At 38.6% G+C, this 17,893-nt stretch overlaps 1 protein-coding gene across 4 annotated transcripts in view; it reads left to right on the top strand.

Moving 5' to 3' along the window:
• LOC140195457 (cilia- and flagella-associated protein 69-like) overlaps positions 1 to 17,893 on the top strand; it is a 174,505-nt gene that overhangs the window by 75,394 nt on the left and 81,218 nt on the right. For all 4 annotated transcript variants that reach the window (XM_072253775.1, XM_072253774.1, XM_072253773.1 and 1 more), the window contains 5 exons: positions 3,438 to 3,559; positions 9,363 to 9,579; positions 10,031 to 10,195; positions 12,672 to 12,787; positions 14,814 to 14,932. In XM_072253775.1, the coding sequence (XP_072109876.1) occupies positions 3,438 to 3,559; positions 9,363 to 9,579; positions 10,031 to 10,195; positions 12,672 to 12,787; positions 14,814 to 14,932 (739 nt within the window). The remainder of the gene's footprint in view (positions 1 to 3,437; positions 3,560 to 9,362; positions 9,580 to 10,030; positions 10,196 to 12,671; positions 12,788 to 14,813; positions 14,933 to 17,893) is intronic.

Genomic DNA, 17,893 nt, shown 5'->3' with positions numbered 1-17,893 from the left:
TTCATCTTCAAAAAACTAAAAAGAATGGAGGTTTAGCCTTACTCTCTTCATTAGCCTTAGTCTCTCTTCATTTGAACAACTGTCAGTTAAGTATAGCCTACCGAGAACTCACTTTTTTCAGTATTTACAAATTTGAGAATTTTTGTGTTCTCAAGTACATACATTTCCTAAAAGTCCAGATCAAAATTTACTTGATGTAATTTTTAATTTGAAACCCTTCCATAATAAATCTATATCTAATATTTATGGTATGTTGTTGGGAATGAGAAATATTTAGATAAAATTAAAAATTTGGGGGAACAAGATTTACAGATTTCAATTTCTGAGGACACTTGGAATGAAATTTTTAAATTGGTTAATACCTCATTGTTAAGTGCCCGTCATTCCCTTCTACAACTTAAAGTGGTTCATAGAGCCCATATGTCTAAAGATAAGCTGTCTCGTTTTTATTCGGATATATCTCCCTTTTGTGATAGATGTAATAATGGAGAAATTTCACTAATCCGTATGTTTTGGACTTGTCCGAGTCTTGAAAAATATTGGAAGGAAGTATTTCAAACTTTTTTGGTGCTTTTTAAAGTAAATTTTAAACCTAATCCTTTGACTGCCTTATTTGGTATTGTTGGAGGAAATGATATTATTTTGGAGACACATGATCTGCATATTTTGACCTTTATTTCTCTTCTAGCCAGGAGGGTATTGTTGCTTAAGTGGAAGGATGCCAATCCGCCTACTCATACTCATTGGTTACATGATGTTATGTCTTGCTTAAATTTAGAGAAGGTTCGCTGTTCAATTTCTGAACCTAGACAAGATTTTTTAACATTGTGGGGACCTTTTTTGAATTATTTTCAAAATCTTTGATTTGCTATTGAGCACAGATGTTGACTAATAATATGTTTTACTATATGTTAAGGATTTCTTCCTTTTTAACCTAACAGCTGTCTTTTTTCTGGTAGTGGGTTTAGATTTTTTGTATAATAAAATTATCTCTTTTCAATATTATGTTTAAATTTAATTTTATATGGATATGGGGTAATTACACTTTATCTGTGATTTTCATATATTGTAATCAACATATATTATATATCCTACTGTACTCTGTATTCTTTCATGTAAGAAATTAATAAAAATATTGAAAAAAAAAGAAAATAGTCTGCACATTTATTTCTACTACCAAAATGATGACAGTGCATTTTCTAACATTGTATTTCATTTGCCACTTCCTTGCCCATTCTCCTAATCTGTCTAAGTCCTTCTGCAGCCTACCTGTTTCCTCAACACTACCTGCCCCTCCATCTATTTTCACATCAGCTGCAAACTTGGCAACAAAGCCATCTATTCCACCATCTAAATCATTTATATACAGCATAAAAAGAAGTGGTCCCAACACCAAACCCTGCGGAACACTACTAGTCACTGGCAGCCAACCAGAAAAGGATCCTTTTATTCCCACTCGCAGCCTCCTACCAATGAGCCAATGCTCTTACCATGTTAGCAACCTTCCTGTTATACAATGGGCTGTTAAATTAGTAAGCAGCCTCTTGTGTGGCACCTTGTCAAAGACCTTCTGAAAGTCTAAATATACAACATCCACTGCATTCCTTTTTATCTATCTTAGTGTAATCTCCTCAAAGAATTCCAACAGGTTCACCAGGCAAGATTTTCCCTTAAGGAAACCATGCTGACTTTGTTCTATCTTGTCCTGTGTCACCAAATACTCAAAAACCTCATCTTAACAATTGACTCCAACATCTTCCCAACCAGTGAGGTCAGGCTAACTGGTCTATAATTTCCTTCCTGCTGCCTTCCTCCTTTCTTAAAGAGTGGAGTAACATTTGTAATTTTCCAGTCCTCTGGCACCATGCAAGAGTCCAATGATTTTTGAAAGATCATTTCTAATTCCACCACAATCTCTAACGCTACCTCTTTCAGAACCCTAGGCTGCAGTTCATCTGGTCTGGGTGACTTATGTACTTTTACGTCTTTTCAGCTTTTTGAGCACCTTCTCTCTTGTAATAGTAACTGCACCCACTTCTCTTCCTTCACACACTACAACATCAGGTATATTGCTAGTGTCTTCCACAGTGAAGACCGATGCAAAATACTCATTTAGTTGATCAGCTATCTTCTTGTCCCCCATTATTATTTCTCCTGCCTCATTTTCTGGTGGTCCTACGTCCACTCACATTTCTTTTTTATTTTTAACATACTTGAAAAATCTTTTACTATCCACTTTAATATTATTTGCTAGCATGCTTTCATATTTCATTTTTTCCCTTCTAATGATTATTGTAGTTGGTCTCTGTAGGTTTTTAAAAACTTCCCAGTCCTCTATCTTCCCACTAATATTTGCTTTGTTGTATGCCCGTTATTTTGCTTTTACAATAGCTTCGACTTCCCTTGTCAGCCATAGTTGTACTATGTTACCATTTGAATATTTCTTCAATTTTGGAATACATACGTCCTGCACTTTCCTCAATTTTCCCAGAAACGCATGCCATTGCTGCCCTGCTGACATCCCTGCCAGCAGCTCCTTCCAATTAAATGGTTTATTTGCTGTTTAAATGGTTTATTTTGCTTTCAAATTACTAAGTATTGAAATATTAAATATAGTCCATTTTCAGCTCTCAGAGACAATTTTAAATTGATTATCCTTTTTTATTTAACCTCTGTTCAGAATTATCTTCCCTTTTCCTAACATATGCTGATTTTTTTTGTTTTCCTGCGTTTTATAAAAATCCCAAAATAAATTGCTATTGAATTTACCAAAGAAAATGAATTGTCCTCACTTTTTAAAACTGTTTTATTTATTTATGGAACATGGCCATCATTAGCAAGGCCAATATTTGTTGCCCAACAACAATTACTTTGAATACATGGTGAATAACTTGAACCACTTGAAAATTATACTTACATGTCTGCATGGTGTTACTTAGAGGGGAAGTTGGAGATCATGGTTTTCTTTGGATCTTGTTGCTTTCTGATTGCAAAACCTTAAAGAGTAGCTCTAGTGATCCATGTACGTGTATGGTACACATTGCAATATTATTCCATATTTGGTGGAGACATTGGAATGGATACCAGTCAAAATGCCCTTTTTTGTCTTGAATGGTGCACTTGCTGCATTCTATAGGAGTGTCACATCATTCTCCTGAATTATGCCTTTCAGTGGTGGAAGCACCTAATGGAGTGAGAAGTGAGTCACTGCTGACAGAATGTTTAATCTTTTACTTGGTCTTGTGACCATTAATCCTTCCTTATCCAACACCACCAAGGAGAAGTTAAACTCAGCACACACCTGGTTAAGTATGCCTTGCTTTTGGCAATTGGATGTCTACATACCAATTTTTGAATAATAGTTTAGGAGAATTCTGAGGAACAATAAGATGCAAAATAAATATGTTTTCTTTAATGTGTATTTCTTCTTCTTATAGTAAACACTCATAATCCTTTGGTTCATGGCCTGAAAATTTCCTCCAACCATGAAGACTTTGAAATGAAAAAAATATTTTTCCAGTTGCTTGTTGCCATGACTAATGATCTTGCTTCCATACAGGTAAAATGTCAATACTTAGAAATCAATTGACCTCAGTTGAACAATTTTCAAAAGCAAGATACAAAGTATTGTAATCGCTATTTGTGTTTAGTTTTACCAAGCATGAAGGAATTTCCAGAATGGAAAATACAGGTACCTACAAAGTAGATTGAACTTGCAAGGCACTGCCAAGACTACCAATTAATTTCAATTTTAGTTTTATTTACCAAGTCCATGGATATAACAATCCATAACAGGAAATTGTTTTCCAGTTTCAGATTTGAGATTACAACAAAGGTATTACGATTTTACCACGGTGGCAAAATTTGACCAGTGATTTCTTTTTTGGTTCATTTCTTTTACATGTTGGAATTTTTATCTTTTCCTCCTGATATCACACTCAAACATACAGTATAAACCTACATCCAGTTGGACTATGATGTGAACCCTCACACTATTTTGTATGCCATGCCAAGGATGCTTGCCTTTACTGCTGTATCAACCTTGTGGCTTTTGACACATTATCCAAGTACAAGGCAGACATTAGAACCTGGATTAAGTTAACTTTGACATGCTGACAAAATAAAACTACTCACAGCATCTTGGTGTTTAACTTGACTGATCACCTAGCTGCCACTTCATGAAATTATGGAACAAGACTTCACAGGAAGTGGAAAATCAAGCTAAGTTATTTGTAACAGCTTTTTAAAAGTTATCTAATTAGTCTTCCTTCCCTTGCACGACTATCTGCCAATCAACCCCTCTTCACCTGATCTACTTATCACTTGCTAGCTCTTGCCTTGTCTCTCCTCTTACTCTTGGTACTGGCTTCCTTATTTATTAATGCCCATTACACTGATGGCGATTTAGGGCAGCATGAAGGTCCTCCATCTCTAGCAGTGTTCAAAGCTTCCTTGATCGTGTCAGTAACTTCTGGATTTTCACTATAGTCCGTTGTACAAGCCCCATGTGGAAATGCAGGAATACCATCACACTCAGATGTAGAGGGATTCTTCATTGCTGTTCCTGTAACTGTTTTGTTTCCCTAGTCAGGATTGTTAACCCTGGACAAAACCCGAAATTGGAGTACTGGTAGGCCACTCTTATTCTGGCCTCTACCCTTTGACCTGTTTGGCATGGTTGACCCTACCAAAAGCCATAGCATAAAGCCCTGTCTCCAGCTAACATTGCTCTCTGGGTCATTTATGACATGCAAGCCTCTAAGCCACGACAAGGTTGTGGTCCTCTTGGAGGTTTATACTGGCTAGTTCCCCTATATTTTTGCAATCCAGGACAAGGATGTGGTCCTCTTGGAGATTTATACTGGCTAGTTCCCTTACAGTCCAGGACAAGGGTTTTGACAGGAAACATCAACTGTCCATTTCCCTTCTCAGATACTGAGTTCCTCCAGCAGCTTGATTTTCTGTGGTCTAATTTGTCTCTCTTCCCTGTTGTTTTCCTATTTCCCTATTTCCCAAACTTCTTTGCAAATCCATTTCCATTTAGTAATGGTTATTAAGTGTACTTTGTCAATTGTTTCAAGCCCTCTATCCCAAGCATGTTTTTACCAATCACTTTAAAACTTCCATGCACCTGTAATTTTTTGCATTTCAATTTTATATTTGAATGTTCTTCAGAAGCCTTCTCAATTTGCCCTATCACCAAAAGACCCTTGCACCTGCTTTAAAGTTGTGGCATTTAGTTCTTTATACCTGTTCAAAAATAAAGAAAGGAAAACTAGAAGTACAGTTTCATCAGTTTAGAATCAGGAATATGGAAACTTTTAGAGTCATTCATGATAAGGAAACTTCTCATGACATCAAATTGGGTTCCAATTAAGTGATCCTGGAAAAAAATATGGTATATTAAAAGAAAGCCAGCATTTACTTATCGAAGACAAGCCATATTTAACTAGCTTGATTGAAATCTTTGGAACAACAGAGAAGGTTGATGTAGGGATGATTTTGATGTAGTGCATACAGACTTTCAAAAGACATTTGATGAAGGTACACACAGTCTTCATGTTGTGAAAATTAAAGTACTTGGAACTGAAGGATAGTGGTTTCATGAATACAAAATGTCTAAGTGACAGAATACAAATAGTAGTCATAGATAGTAGATTTTTAGACTGAAGGAAGTGTGCAATGAATCAGAATCAGGTTTTTTATCATTGACATATGTCATGAAATATGTTTTTGTGGCTGCAGTTATACAAAGGTTAAAATGCCAGTCATACAGGAGAATGAGGAGGTGAAAGACAGGAGCTACAGGGAAGCAGTTGCCCCTTGCTTGCAGGAGACAGAAAACTGGGTGACTGTCAGAAGAAGGAGGGGAAATGCACAGCCAGTGCAGAGTACAGCTGTGGCCGATCCCCTCAATAATAAGTATACAATTTTAGGTACTGTTGAGGGAGACGACCTACCTGGGGGAGCCACAGTGACTGGGTCTGGGGCACTGAGTCTGGTGCTGTGGTTCAGAAGACCAGAGAGGTGAAGGGGACGGCAGTGTTGATAGGAGATTCCTTAGTCAGAGGAATAGAGACAAAGTTTTGTGGGTGCAACAGAGACACCTGGATGGTATGCTGCCTCCCTGGTGCCAGGGTCAGGAATGTCTTGGATCATGTATATTGCATTCTCAAGAGTGAGGGTGGGCTGCTAGATGCCTAGGTACATCTTGGCACCAGTGACGTACGTAGACACAAGGTGAGGAGGTCCTGAAGAGAGATTTTAGGAAGCTAGGTAGAAAGCTGAGAAATAAGACCTCCTGCGTAGTAATCTCTTGATTGCTGTCTGTGCCACATGCCAGTGAAGGTAAGAATAGGATGATTTGACAGGTGAATGTGTGGTTGAGGAACAGCTGCAGGGTGCAGGGATTCAGATTTATGGATCACTGGGATCCCTCTTGGGGAAAGTATGAGCTGTACAAAAGGGACAGGGTACAACTGAACCTGAGGGGTTCTAATATCCTTGTGGGCAGGTTGGCTAAAGTTGTTCGAGTGGATGTAAACTAATTTGGCAGGGAGATGGGAATTGGAGTGCAAGTGCGGAAGATGAGGTTTACAAACAGAGGCAATGTGTAGTGAGACTCCTAGCAGGGAGAAGCTGATGATAGGGCAGAATTGCAGTCAATAGGATGAATTGCAGTGTAAAATGCATACAAAATCGAAAAGGATGAATACAGGACTAAAGGTGTTATATTTGAATGCACACAGTATGCAGAATCAGTTCGATAAACTTGTAGCACAGTTACAGATGGGCAAGTTTGATGTTGTATGCATCACCGAATCATAGCTGAAAAGATTATAGCTGGGAGCTTAATAGCCTTAATGTCGAAAGGATAGGCAGGAAGGCAGAAGGGGTGATGTGGCTCTGCATGTTAAAAAATGAAATTAGAACATTAGAAAGGGGCAACATACAATCAGAAGGTGTTGAATAGTTGTGGATAGAGTGAAGGAACTGCAAGGGTAAAAAGACCCTGATGGGTGTTATATAAAGACCCCCAAAAAGTACTAATGATGTGGTCTACAAGTTACAACAGGAGATAGAAAATGCATAGCAAAAGGGCAATGTTACAATAGTCATGGGCGATTTCAATATGCAGGTAGATTGGGAAAATCAGGTTGGTGTGGGATTCCAAGGGGGGGGGGATTTCTAGAATGCCTATGAGATGGCTTTTTAGAGCAGCTTGTGGTTGAGTCCACTAGGGTATAAGCTATTCTTGATTGGGAGTCGTGCAATGAACCGGAATTGATTAGAGAGCTTCAGGTAAAAGAACCCTTAGTGGCAAGTGCTTATAATATGATCGAATTCACCCTGAAATTTAAGAAGGAGAAGGAGAAGCTAAAGACAGATGTCTCAGTATTACAGTGGAGTTAAAGGAAATTAGAGGCATGAGAGGGGAGTTGGCTAGAATTAATTGGAAAAGAACACTGGCAGGAATAACAGCAGAGCAGCAATAGCTGGAATTTCTGGAAGCTATTCGGAAAGCATAGGGTATATACATCCCAAAGAGGAAGAAGTATCCTAAAGGAAAGATGGCATATGGTTAACAAAGGACATCAAAGCCAACATAAAAGCCAAAGACATATAATAGAGCAAGAATTAGTGGGAAGTTAGGGGATTGGGAAGCTTTTAAATACCAAAAGAAGGCAACTAAAAAAGTCATTAATAAGATAAACTTGGAATACAAAAGTAAGCTAGCCAATAATATTAGTGAGGATACCAAAAATTTCTTCATATACATAAAGTGTAAAAGAGAGACAAGAGTGAATATCAGACCACTGGAAATCAAAGCTGGATTGGTAGTAATTGAGGAAAAGAAATAGCGGATGAACTTGAGCGGTTCCGGAAGACTGGAAAATTGCAAATGTCACTCCACAATTCAAAATGGAAGACAGGCAGAAGAAAGGAAATTATAGGCCAGTTAGTCTGACCTCACTAGTTAGGAAGATGTTGGAGTCGAGTGTTAAGGATGTGGTCTTGGGGTTACTTAAAGGCACATGCTAAAATAGGCCATAGTCATCATGGTTTCCTTGGGGGGAAATCTTGCCTGACAAATCTGTTGGAATTCTTTGAAAAAATAACATGCAGGATGGACAAAGAAGAATCGGTTGATGTTGCATACTTGGATCTTCAGAAGGCCTTTGACAGGCTGCTTAACAAGTTATAAACCCATGGTATTACAGGAAAGATTCTAGCATAGATAAAGCAGTAGGTGATTGGCAAGAGGCAATGAATGGAGATAAAAAAGAGCCTTTCTGGTTGGCTGCCAGTGACTAGTAGTGCTCCACAGGGGTCTTTGTTGGGACTGATTCCTTTTACTTATATGTCAATAATTTTGATGATGGAATTGATGTCTTTGTGGCAAATTTGCAGACAGTATGAGGATAGGTGGAGGGGCAGGTAGTTTTGAAGAAATAGGGAGGGTACAGAAGGACTTAAATTAGTAGAATGGGAAAGAAATGGCAGATGAAATACAGTGTCAGGAAGTGTATGGTCATGCACTTTGGTAGAAGAAATGAAAGGGTTGGCTATTTTCTAAATGGAGAGATAATACAAAAAATACTGAAGCACAAATGGAATTGGGCATCCTTATGCAGGATTCCCTAAAGGTTAATTTTCAGGTTGACTCTTGGTGAGAAAGGCAAATAGATGTAAGCATTCATTTCAAGAGGGCTAGAATATAAAAGCAAGGTATAACATTGAGACTTTATAAATCACTGGTGAGGCCTCTCTTGGAGTATTGTGAGCAGTTTTGGGCTCCTTAGAAAAGATGTGCTGAAAATGGAGAGGGTTCAAAGGAGGTTCATGGAAATGATTTCAGGATTAAACAGCTTGTCATGTGAAGAGCATTTGATGGCTCTAGGCCTGTATTCACTGGAATTCTGAAGGTTGAGGGGTGGTCTCACTGAAACACATCGAATGGTGAAAGGCCTTGATAGTGTGGATTTGGAGAGGATGTTTCCTATGGTGGGAGTGTCTAAGACCAGAGCACACAGACTCAAAATAGAGGGGTGTCCTTTTAGAAAAGAGATGAGGAGGAATTTCTTTAGCCAGAGAGTGGTGAATCTGTGGAATCTGTTTTTCTTAAGTGATGTGACAGTCATGCTTCGAGTTTTGAGATGCAGGCACAACGTGAGTGGCAGTGGTAATTGTGTAATGTTGTAAGTGTCATTTACATAGTAAATTAGCAAACTTTGACCTTAATTTATTAATGTATTTGCATTTTAGTTTCTAAAATACTATATATAAGTTTCTTAGAAGAGTAATTTATAAGGTTAATTTATTTTTGAAAATTTGTTTTGCAATGCATTTCTTGTCTGCAGCTACTTAGTGAAGGGAAAGCACTACTGGCATTATTTCACTATGTTGGGAAAAATGAGCAAACTGGAATTAAAGGATGGTCTGCTGCACAGTTTGAGGAGCTTCAGCTTCATGCTTTGGCAGCTTTGATGTCAGTAGCTCCCCTCATGTTGGAAGATTACATGGAATGTCAGGGAAATACCCGCCTTCTTCTTTTTTTGGACTGGTGTGTAAGCCAAGGTAAATGCTGTTAAATTTAACATTTTGTAAATGGATAGAATTTGCATTAAAGCCCAATTTTTGATCATCAGTTTTTTTTAATGATAAGTGACCACAAGAACGGAATTACCATTTCCTCAAGAGGGTCTATGTGATAAATACTTATCTGCACAGCAATCAAAAGCAAAGAACAGCTGATGTTGAAAATCTGAGATGAAACAGAATACTGTAAATACTTAGCAGATCAGGCAGCACCTAAGGAGGGCAGAACATCAACCTGAATTGTTAACTGTTTCTTTCTGGTCATGCGCTGGCTATCCTTATAAACATTTCCAGCATATCCCATTGCTATTACTGAAGGACATTGTAGTTTACAGTTTTTCCTCATCATAAAGCTCTATCTCCAATAATGAGTTATTTAGAATGAAAATTCTATGCATCAGTCATCCAAGTTTTAATTGTTTCCTCTCAGATCCATACTTTGGTAAAGGCAACTCTTTCCATGCTACTGGTGGACATGGCAATAAGAAAGCTCAAATGCGCTTCTGCCTAAGGCTCCTGAGATCTATGGCATCTCTTGGTGAAGAAATGATAAACAAAAGTTTGTGCGACCAAGGAGTCATTAATCAACTTACAGGTAACATATATTTGCAATCTTTATCATGTAAAAATATGAAGCTTAAATGTACAGTTAAAAACAGGAAGATAGGAGATATCTCTTGACTATCCTGACAGGTACTCAGCATTCAACCAACATCACTGAACAGTTTAACTCACTTTATTGACTCACTTAGCATACTGATACCCTGGGTGCTGTGTTTATAAATAGGTACTTTCCTGTAAAATAACTAAGGTTACACATAGTATATAGTATTGAGATATAAAACAAATATAGGTGCACATTTTCTATCTTTCCTCCATTCTTGACATGAACTTGAGCAAGGATAACAAAATCTAAAGTTTCTATCAGTCAGGTTTTAGTTTGATGTTATTTGGAAGGGACTGGCAGCTGTTGGTGGACCTCGAAGGGCAGCTGAAGTTCCCCAACCATATCGCAGCCACCACCCTGCGACCAGACATTGTCCTAGTGTCTAAGTCTACTAAGCAAGTGGTGCTGCTGGAGCTGACAGTCCCATGGGAAGATAGCTTGGAGGAGGCCTTTGAAAGGAAGCTCTCCAAGTACGCAGGACTGGTCAGCAACTATCAGCAGGCTGGATGGAGAGCGAGGTGTCTCCCAGTGGAGGTTGGTTGTAGGGGATTCGTAGCCCATTCTTTAGTTAGAACCTTCAGCATTTTGGGCATTGAGGGAGAGAGGAAGAGGAGAGCCATCCGCAGTACCACTGATGCGGCAGAGAGGGCCCCAAGATAGCTGTGGCTCGAAAGAGGGGAGCCATGGAGTCATAAGTAGCTAGCCATCTGGACACAAGCTGGGGTCTGATCAGCCCCAGCTGGGTCACCTGGAGGAGGTTGTATGATGTTGAAAGACCCGAAACACCCGATGATTCCAGGAACATCACCGAAGATGTGTCCAGAAGCATCAATAGATGTATGTACACAGCACAGCAGCTTGACACTGATAGTTTCACATTCAAAGTTAGTGATATCTTTACTTGGTATATGACTGAAATAATTATTATTATTCCTTCATCATTAGCAATCTAAGTCCCAGAATTCCCTGTCCAACAATGTAGTGGGAAGTATCAAGGCTAGAAGGACTTCAGTAGTTCAGTTCAATAACTCGTCACCATCTTTTCATGGGGAAATTAGTGATAACAAACAAATGCTAGCTTTCCCAGCAATACCCACAGTTCAAAAGAGGAATAAATGTGGAAACAGTTTCTAGTACACATACTTTACAGGAAGGGCTACTAAGCTGTGATAAAGAATTTGAATTAACTCTGATGTTTCCATTCCATAACCATAATTGCCCAAGCCAGCTGCCGTGCAAGCTTATCTGGATTTAAACATCCAGTAACACCAGGAAATGCATTTCCCATGTTTGTTGAATTTAATAAAGGACTGGGGGAGCAGAGTTCATGTGGATAGTTAATGAAAAATTTAGGCAGAACATGGGGATGTTAAGCTGACATAAAGTAGGCAAGGAAAGCACAAGGTCATGAGAAGTGTCAATTAAGTAATATGCCTCATATGCTAACTAACACAGAGAGAAGTGAAAAGAAAATAAATGAGGTTGGTCAATAAAGCAAAGGGGAAATGAGTTATGGGTGCACCATCAGTAAGTTGAACAAATTCACAGATCTATAATTTCAAGAATAACTTAATTACTTCTCTGCCTTATAATATTTAAATACTCTGCTTACACCAATCTTTAAAAGTGAGAATTCCAAACAAACAAATTACCATCTCTTTATTAAATAGTTGAACCTTTATTTAAACTGTTTTAGATTTCCTCATAAGAGGAATCATTGTCACCCATGGCATCCTATCAATAACATTCATGATTTTGTCTATCAAGTTAAAATTGGTCTTCCTGAGACAAAGGGTCATGGATATTGAGGATGGTTTGGATGAACTGTTCTTAATAGTCTGATAGAAACTAATGTTGTTTGCATTTGTGTTTGTATGGGGGAAAAGAGGTTGAAACAAACAAGTACATAAATTGTCTTGTTTTTAAATATCTTGCTGTTATTTAGTGTCTTTTGGCACATTTTTTTTAAAGTGCTTTGCAATGAGGAAAGTGAAAGGGACACTGAACCAAAAATGACATTGAGGGAGTAACCAAGAAGCATGGTTAAAGTGATTTGTTTTAAAAAGGTTTTAGGGAGGTCAGATAATAGGAAATCAGAATGATTTATGAGATGTGGGTGGCACACAATTATGAAATTAAGTTCATTCATTCAGTCACCAGCAGGGAGACTTAATTTGAGCATAATTCATCAAGAGTTGAGGTAACCAGCAATGAGTATTGTAAATAGCTTAGTTTGCAAGAATTTAGGATGGAATAATGGAATAAAAATTACTTGGGAAATTGGAAAAGAAAAGCAAAGGATATTTTTGCTGAAGTAAGCAAGTCTCAGGATTCTCCCTGAGTACAGGATTTTCAAAGACCTCAACATATTTGAATGTTATAATTTATCATAAATTTTTAATAGATATTCTGAAAGGTATGACAGACACTTCAGAGGAAGAGAGTGAAATTAATTTGAATATGCAAACTGACATCCTCATCATCTTGTCCAGTATCTGTGAAAATGATATTCATAGAAAGGTAAGCAAATATTGAATAATATACAGTTAAGGTGGTCGGTATACATTAGAGCATTCAAAATTGTCACCATACATACAGTGTATAAGCAGAAGTTTTCTACTTCATTTAAAAAGAATATATCTGCTACCCCAGCATGCCTTAAGTCCTCTTTATCCACTGACATATTATCTGCAGTTTTGCATATCTGAGAGGTCGCCCAGGCATTATTGGGAGTGTGAATTAATATAGTACATTCCTCCAGAGCCCTCTCCAGGAAATTCTGTTTGCTGTGAAATGTGTTAATATTTAACATCTTTCTGTTTGCAGGTTGTGACATATTACTTTTTAATGTGTGGCCAGAACAGAGGTTGGGACCTTCTGGGATAAAGTGAAACTTGCATTGAAGTTATGTCATGGAGGGGTTCCTAAAATATCTGTTTGTCTTCAGGTTCCTGTACCTCCTCTCTGATAATGGTAATGAGAACAGGACATGTCCTGGGTGTTGGCAATCCTTAATGATGGATGCTGCACTTTTGAGTCATCACCTTTTGAAGATCCGCTTGATGGTCACTGGATAATTTTAATTAACTATATCAGGTGCTTCGTGTGAACTTAGACCATAACTGAAGAAATTGTAGGAAGTAGCTTCCTTCCAGAACTTATGAAAACAGAATTTAAGTACAAGAGACTACAGATGTTAGAATCTGGAGCAAAAAAATAAACTGCTTAAACTTAGTGGGTCATATGACATCTGTGAAGACAAGAGATAGTCGATATTTCAGGTCAATACCCTTCATCTAGGCCAGGGGTTCCCAACCTGGGGTCCAAGGACACTTTGCTTAACGGTATTGGTCCATGGCATAAAAAAAGTTGGAAACCCCTGATCTAGACAGACAGTGTAGAGGGAAGATACCCAGTATATAGATGTGAGAGGAAGGAGTAACAGAGGGTGGTGGATGATAGTTTGAATCTGATGGATTTGATGGGAAAGAAGAACTCAGGTAGGTAGGTATGTGAATAATGGGCAAATGGAACCAGGAGTGAGTCTTGGTAACAAAAGGGAGGATGGGGAAAGGGTGGCAATGGTGAACGAAGAAGCCTTAGATTGACATAGTGATATGGATGAACGACAAATGGAATAAGTTGGGGGAGGTTAAAAAATTTTGGTGATGATTGGTGATTGATGGAAAGTGTGAACAAAGGGAGAGTGATGCAAGTGGGAAAGGAACACAACGGAAATGGATTAACTTAAAATGGAAAATTTACTGTTCATGCCATTGGGCTTACGCTATCCAAGTGGAACACAATGCGCTTTTCTTGTATATGTATGGCCTCAATGTGGCAGTAAAAAAGTTGGTGTAGGAATGAGAAGTTGAAATGCATGTAACTGGAAGTTCAAGATGGAGATTGTAGACAGAGCACAGCTGCTCTGCAAAATGATCACCTAATCTACACTTGGTCGTGACAAGATTGTGAGCACCAGGTGCAAGAGATCAGGGTTGGAGGAGATGCCCGAGAGTCTTTTTCTCATCGGAAAGAGCTGTAGGTTCCTGGATGGTGGTGAAGGGACATGGGTTGCAGGGGACAGGAAGGGACAAATGGACCAGGAAGTCGTAGAGAGTTTGAACAGCAGAAAGTGATGGGGTAGAGGAGTGTTTGGGGGCCAGGAAGAGGGAACTATGTAGTGGAGGGATCCTGCTGGGCTGGAAGTGACAAAGTATACTGAATGGTGAGGCTAGTGGGGTGAAAGGTCCTGGCCTCACTGTAATTACAGTAGAATATTAAAGGAATGGTAAATGAACACTATCCCAGTTTGACATCTGTTTTGCATAATATTTACATTTAAGCTAAAATTGCAGCATAAAATTGGCCTTTCCACAGAAATCCTGACCTGAAAAAGGATAATAAAAATCTGACGTGCTGAGCTTTCCTTTCTCCATAATTTCTGCCAGATTTCTGTTTTATTTCTATTGTCACTCAGGATTCAAAGAATGTGTAGTATTTTAGATTGGTACTTCATAGTATAATTAATTTATTTCATCATTAGGAACTGTTTGGTGCATATGGAGTAGAAGTTCTCATTAAATTTCTAAAGATTGAACCAATGAAGTTCTACAGTGGCATGGGTCACAACAAACTCATAGTGGCCACAGTTGACTGTATCTGGTAAGTTTTATCTTGTATTGCAACAGTAAGACATTTGATTACCAATGCTGCTAGCAAATTCAAAGCAATGTATAATTGTATCATAATATATAAAGAAAGAAACATAATCATGACCTTCCAATTTCATTATGCTGCTTGTTCTAACCTTTGTGACATTTTTTATAATTCTCTGAATTCGTTCCAGGTCACATAGTCAGTTCATTCACAACACAAGAACAGACCCATTGACCCAACTCATTCAAGCTGACCAGGGTGCCTACTTGACCTGGATCCGTTGCCTGCATTTAGCCCACGTATCTCCAAACCTACCTATCCATACATATATCTACAAATCTCTCACCATTTTAATTTCATTCACCTCTACAATTTCTTCTGGTAGCTCGTTCCATATGCCCACCACTCTCTGAGATCACTCTTAAATCTTCTCCCTCTCATCTTAAACCTCTAGTTTTAGATTCCCCTCCTGGGAAAAAATACTGACGAGTTACCCTATGATTTTATAAACTTCCATAAAGTTATTACTACTTGCTACATAGCATCCTTCACCTCAGGGAAAGCAGTCCCAGCTTATCCAGTCTCTGCTTATAATTCAAGACCTTCAGTTCCAGCAATATCATTATAACTTTTTTCTCCTCCCTCTAACTTAATCACATCCTTCCTATAGTGTGTTTTGTGTTAAAATCCAGTTTCCATTCCTCTGCCCCCTTTCCAGTTGATCTCGATCCTGTTGCAACCTTCTTCACTGTCCACCAATTTTCATGAAGAAGGACAGTGCACCCAGCACTGATCACTGCAACATAATGTTGTTCACAGGCCTTCAACCTTTTAAAAAAAACCTCCATTACTGTACTCTGTTTTCTATCATAAAGCCAGTTTTGTATTCAGCTAACATGGTCATAGTAGTCATAGTCATACTTCATTGATCCCGGGGGAAATTGGTTAACCCTGGATCACGTCTGATTTAAACTTTCAGATCAACCTCCCTTATAGGACTTCACTGAAGTAAATGTAGACAATAACTACTGCTCTGCCTCTTCAGCCTTCTTGGTAACCTTTTCAAATATCTATCAAATTCACATGATAGGATATCCAATGCAAATGACTGTTTAATTATCATTAATCAGTCCTTACCTTTCCAAATATAGATAGGTTATGTCTCTAAGAATCCCCCCCATAACCTTCCTACTACTGGTGTTAAGCTCACTGGTTGTAGTTCCTTGGCATGTCCTTGTAGGCCTTCTTAGAGAGAGACAAAACAATAACCACCCTTCGGTCTAATGGGTGAGAGCAGAATTAAAAGCATAGGCCAAGTGTGAAATACAACTTTTAAAATAAATGCAATTTAAAGTGTGGGTAGAGCAAATTAATTCAAAATTAATAAACATTAAGCACTCCTTAGAATATTTTAATTTTATTTATATTTTATTTCTTCATTTAGAATGCAAATCACACCCTTTGTTGTTGCATTTCCTATTTTCTACCTTAAGCCATCTTATTCAGTGGTGGACAACGTTGGCCGGCAGTGTCCAGCCTGCCTCAGTGAATAGCAAATCAAAACCAAGGTTTTCAATTTAGCACCTAACATAAATGGTTGATCTCAACGATTAGAAATGCATTGCCCAAAACCCTACCCTGTATTAATAAATATTAACACGTGGAATATTTTTGAATCAGATATTAAAATATTCAAATTATTAAAGGTGAATTATTAAAATAGATAGTTTAAGTCCTAAGATATTTAAAAATCAATGAACAATTGGATTGTACCGTAGAAGTATTTGAAACTTACTTATCCCTCTCCATTGAACTAAAACAAATTGCTGAGCCCAAATATACATGATCTGGCACAAATTCAGTGCTGGCATTTCCGTGGAGAAGCATATGAAGATGGGCTCCAAAACTGGAGTCCATAAGAAATGTAATATATGAGTACAGTCAGAATGACAGCAACAAGGACCTTTCTGTATTTTTGGGATTGTTTTCGTGAACGGTCAAGTAATTTTTTTTACCAGTGTGCCTTTCCCCACCAGTCTCAAGACAGAGGAAGTATTCTGCTTCATTGAGTTATCAATTTATTCTCTTTAATGAAATTTTTTCCTACTTTTTTTTACTTATATCCTTATTGTGAATGGATTAGTTCCTCACTGGCGTATGGTTCCAAGAATCTGTTATAAAATGCTGGCTGATTACAATATGATTCTGAACCAATCAACATTTTCAAAAAAAGTAGTTTTGTTACACAATTAGTAATAGAGCCAGTATGGTAATTAAAACAACAGTTCCTAGTCACATCTCTGGAACAGCAGCTATATAAATCTTTGGTAGTCTATGACACCATTCAGCTACAACTACAGTTTGAAGTAAAATCTACTCAGTCAATCCAGAAAATAAATAGTTCAAGAGAAAACAAAACAATGCTCTCATATGCATTCTAGTGTCCTTCTTCTTCTTGTTCGTCCATTGTCAACGTCGATGAAGACCCGACTAGCGCGTGACTTGGATTTAAGTGAGGGAGAGTTGCGCAGCGTCAGCCTCACTCTCCCTTCCCAATTCCCATCTGGATCCAGTGGCAAGACAGAGTCGAGACAGCTGGAGATGGGACTAGGCGCAGTGGATGACCAGGATGTCTTCTGTGTCTTGTCTTGCTCTACACGTTCCACGACGCTTGCAGAGACCGCCTTCTTGACCGTTGGACCTTCCATTGGTCTCGTCCACTCAATCCGCCGGAGTCTGTCTTCACATGCTGGGATAGACAACTCACTATCTCACCGAGGGTTTGAGACCCGTCGGCTACCCTCACCTGATTTAGCCGGCTTGTCGAAGCCGTTGCCCGGGGTGTGGCCACTGTCGCATGCAAACAGCTACGGGGAGCCACAGGTGAGAGCTGAGTGCCAGGTGGGGACCAAAGGTGGACTAACCGCCTTGAAAAGGACGCGACATGTTACCCCACCAGAGGTGCTA

Source organism: Mobula birostris, chromosome 3 (genome assembly GCF_030028105.1).
Source record: "Mobula birostris isolate sMobBir1 chromosome 3, sMobBir1.hap1, whole genome shotgun sequence".
NCBI classification, from domain to species: domain Eukaryota; kingdom Metazoa; phylum Chordata; class Chondrichthyes; order Myliobatiformes; family Myliobatidae; genus Mobula; species Mobula birostris.
The sequence above is the reverse complement of the archived record's forward strand: the minus strand, read 5'-3'. Positions and strand labels throughout refer to the sequence as shown.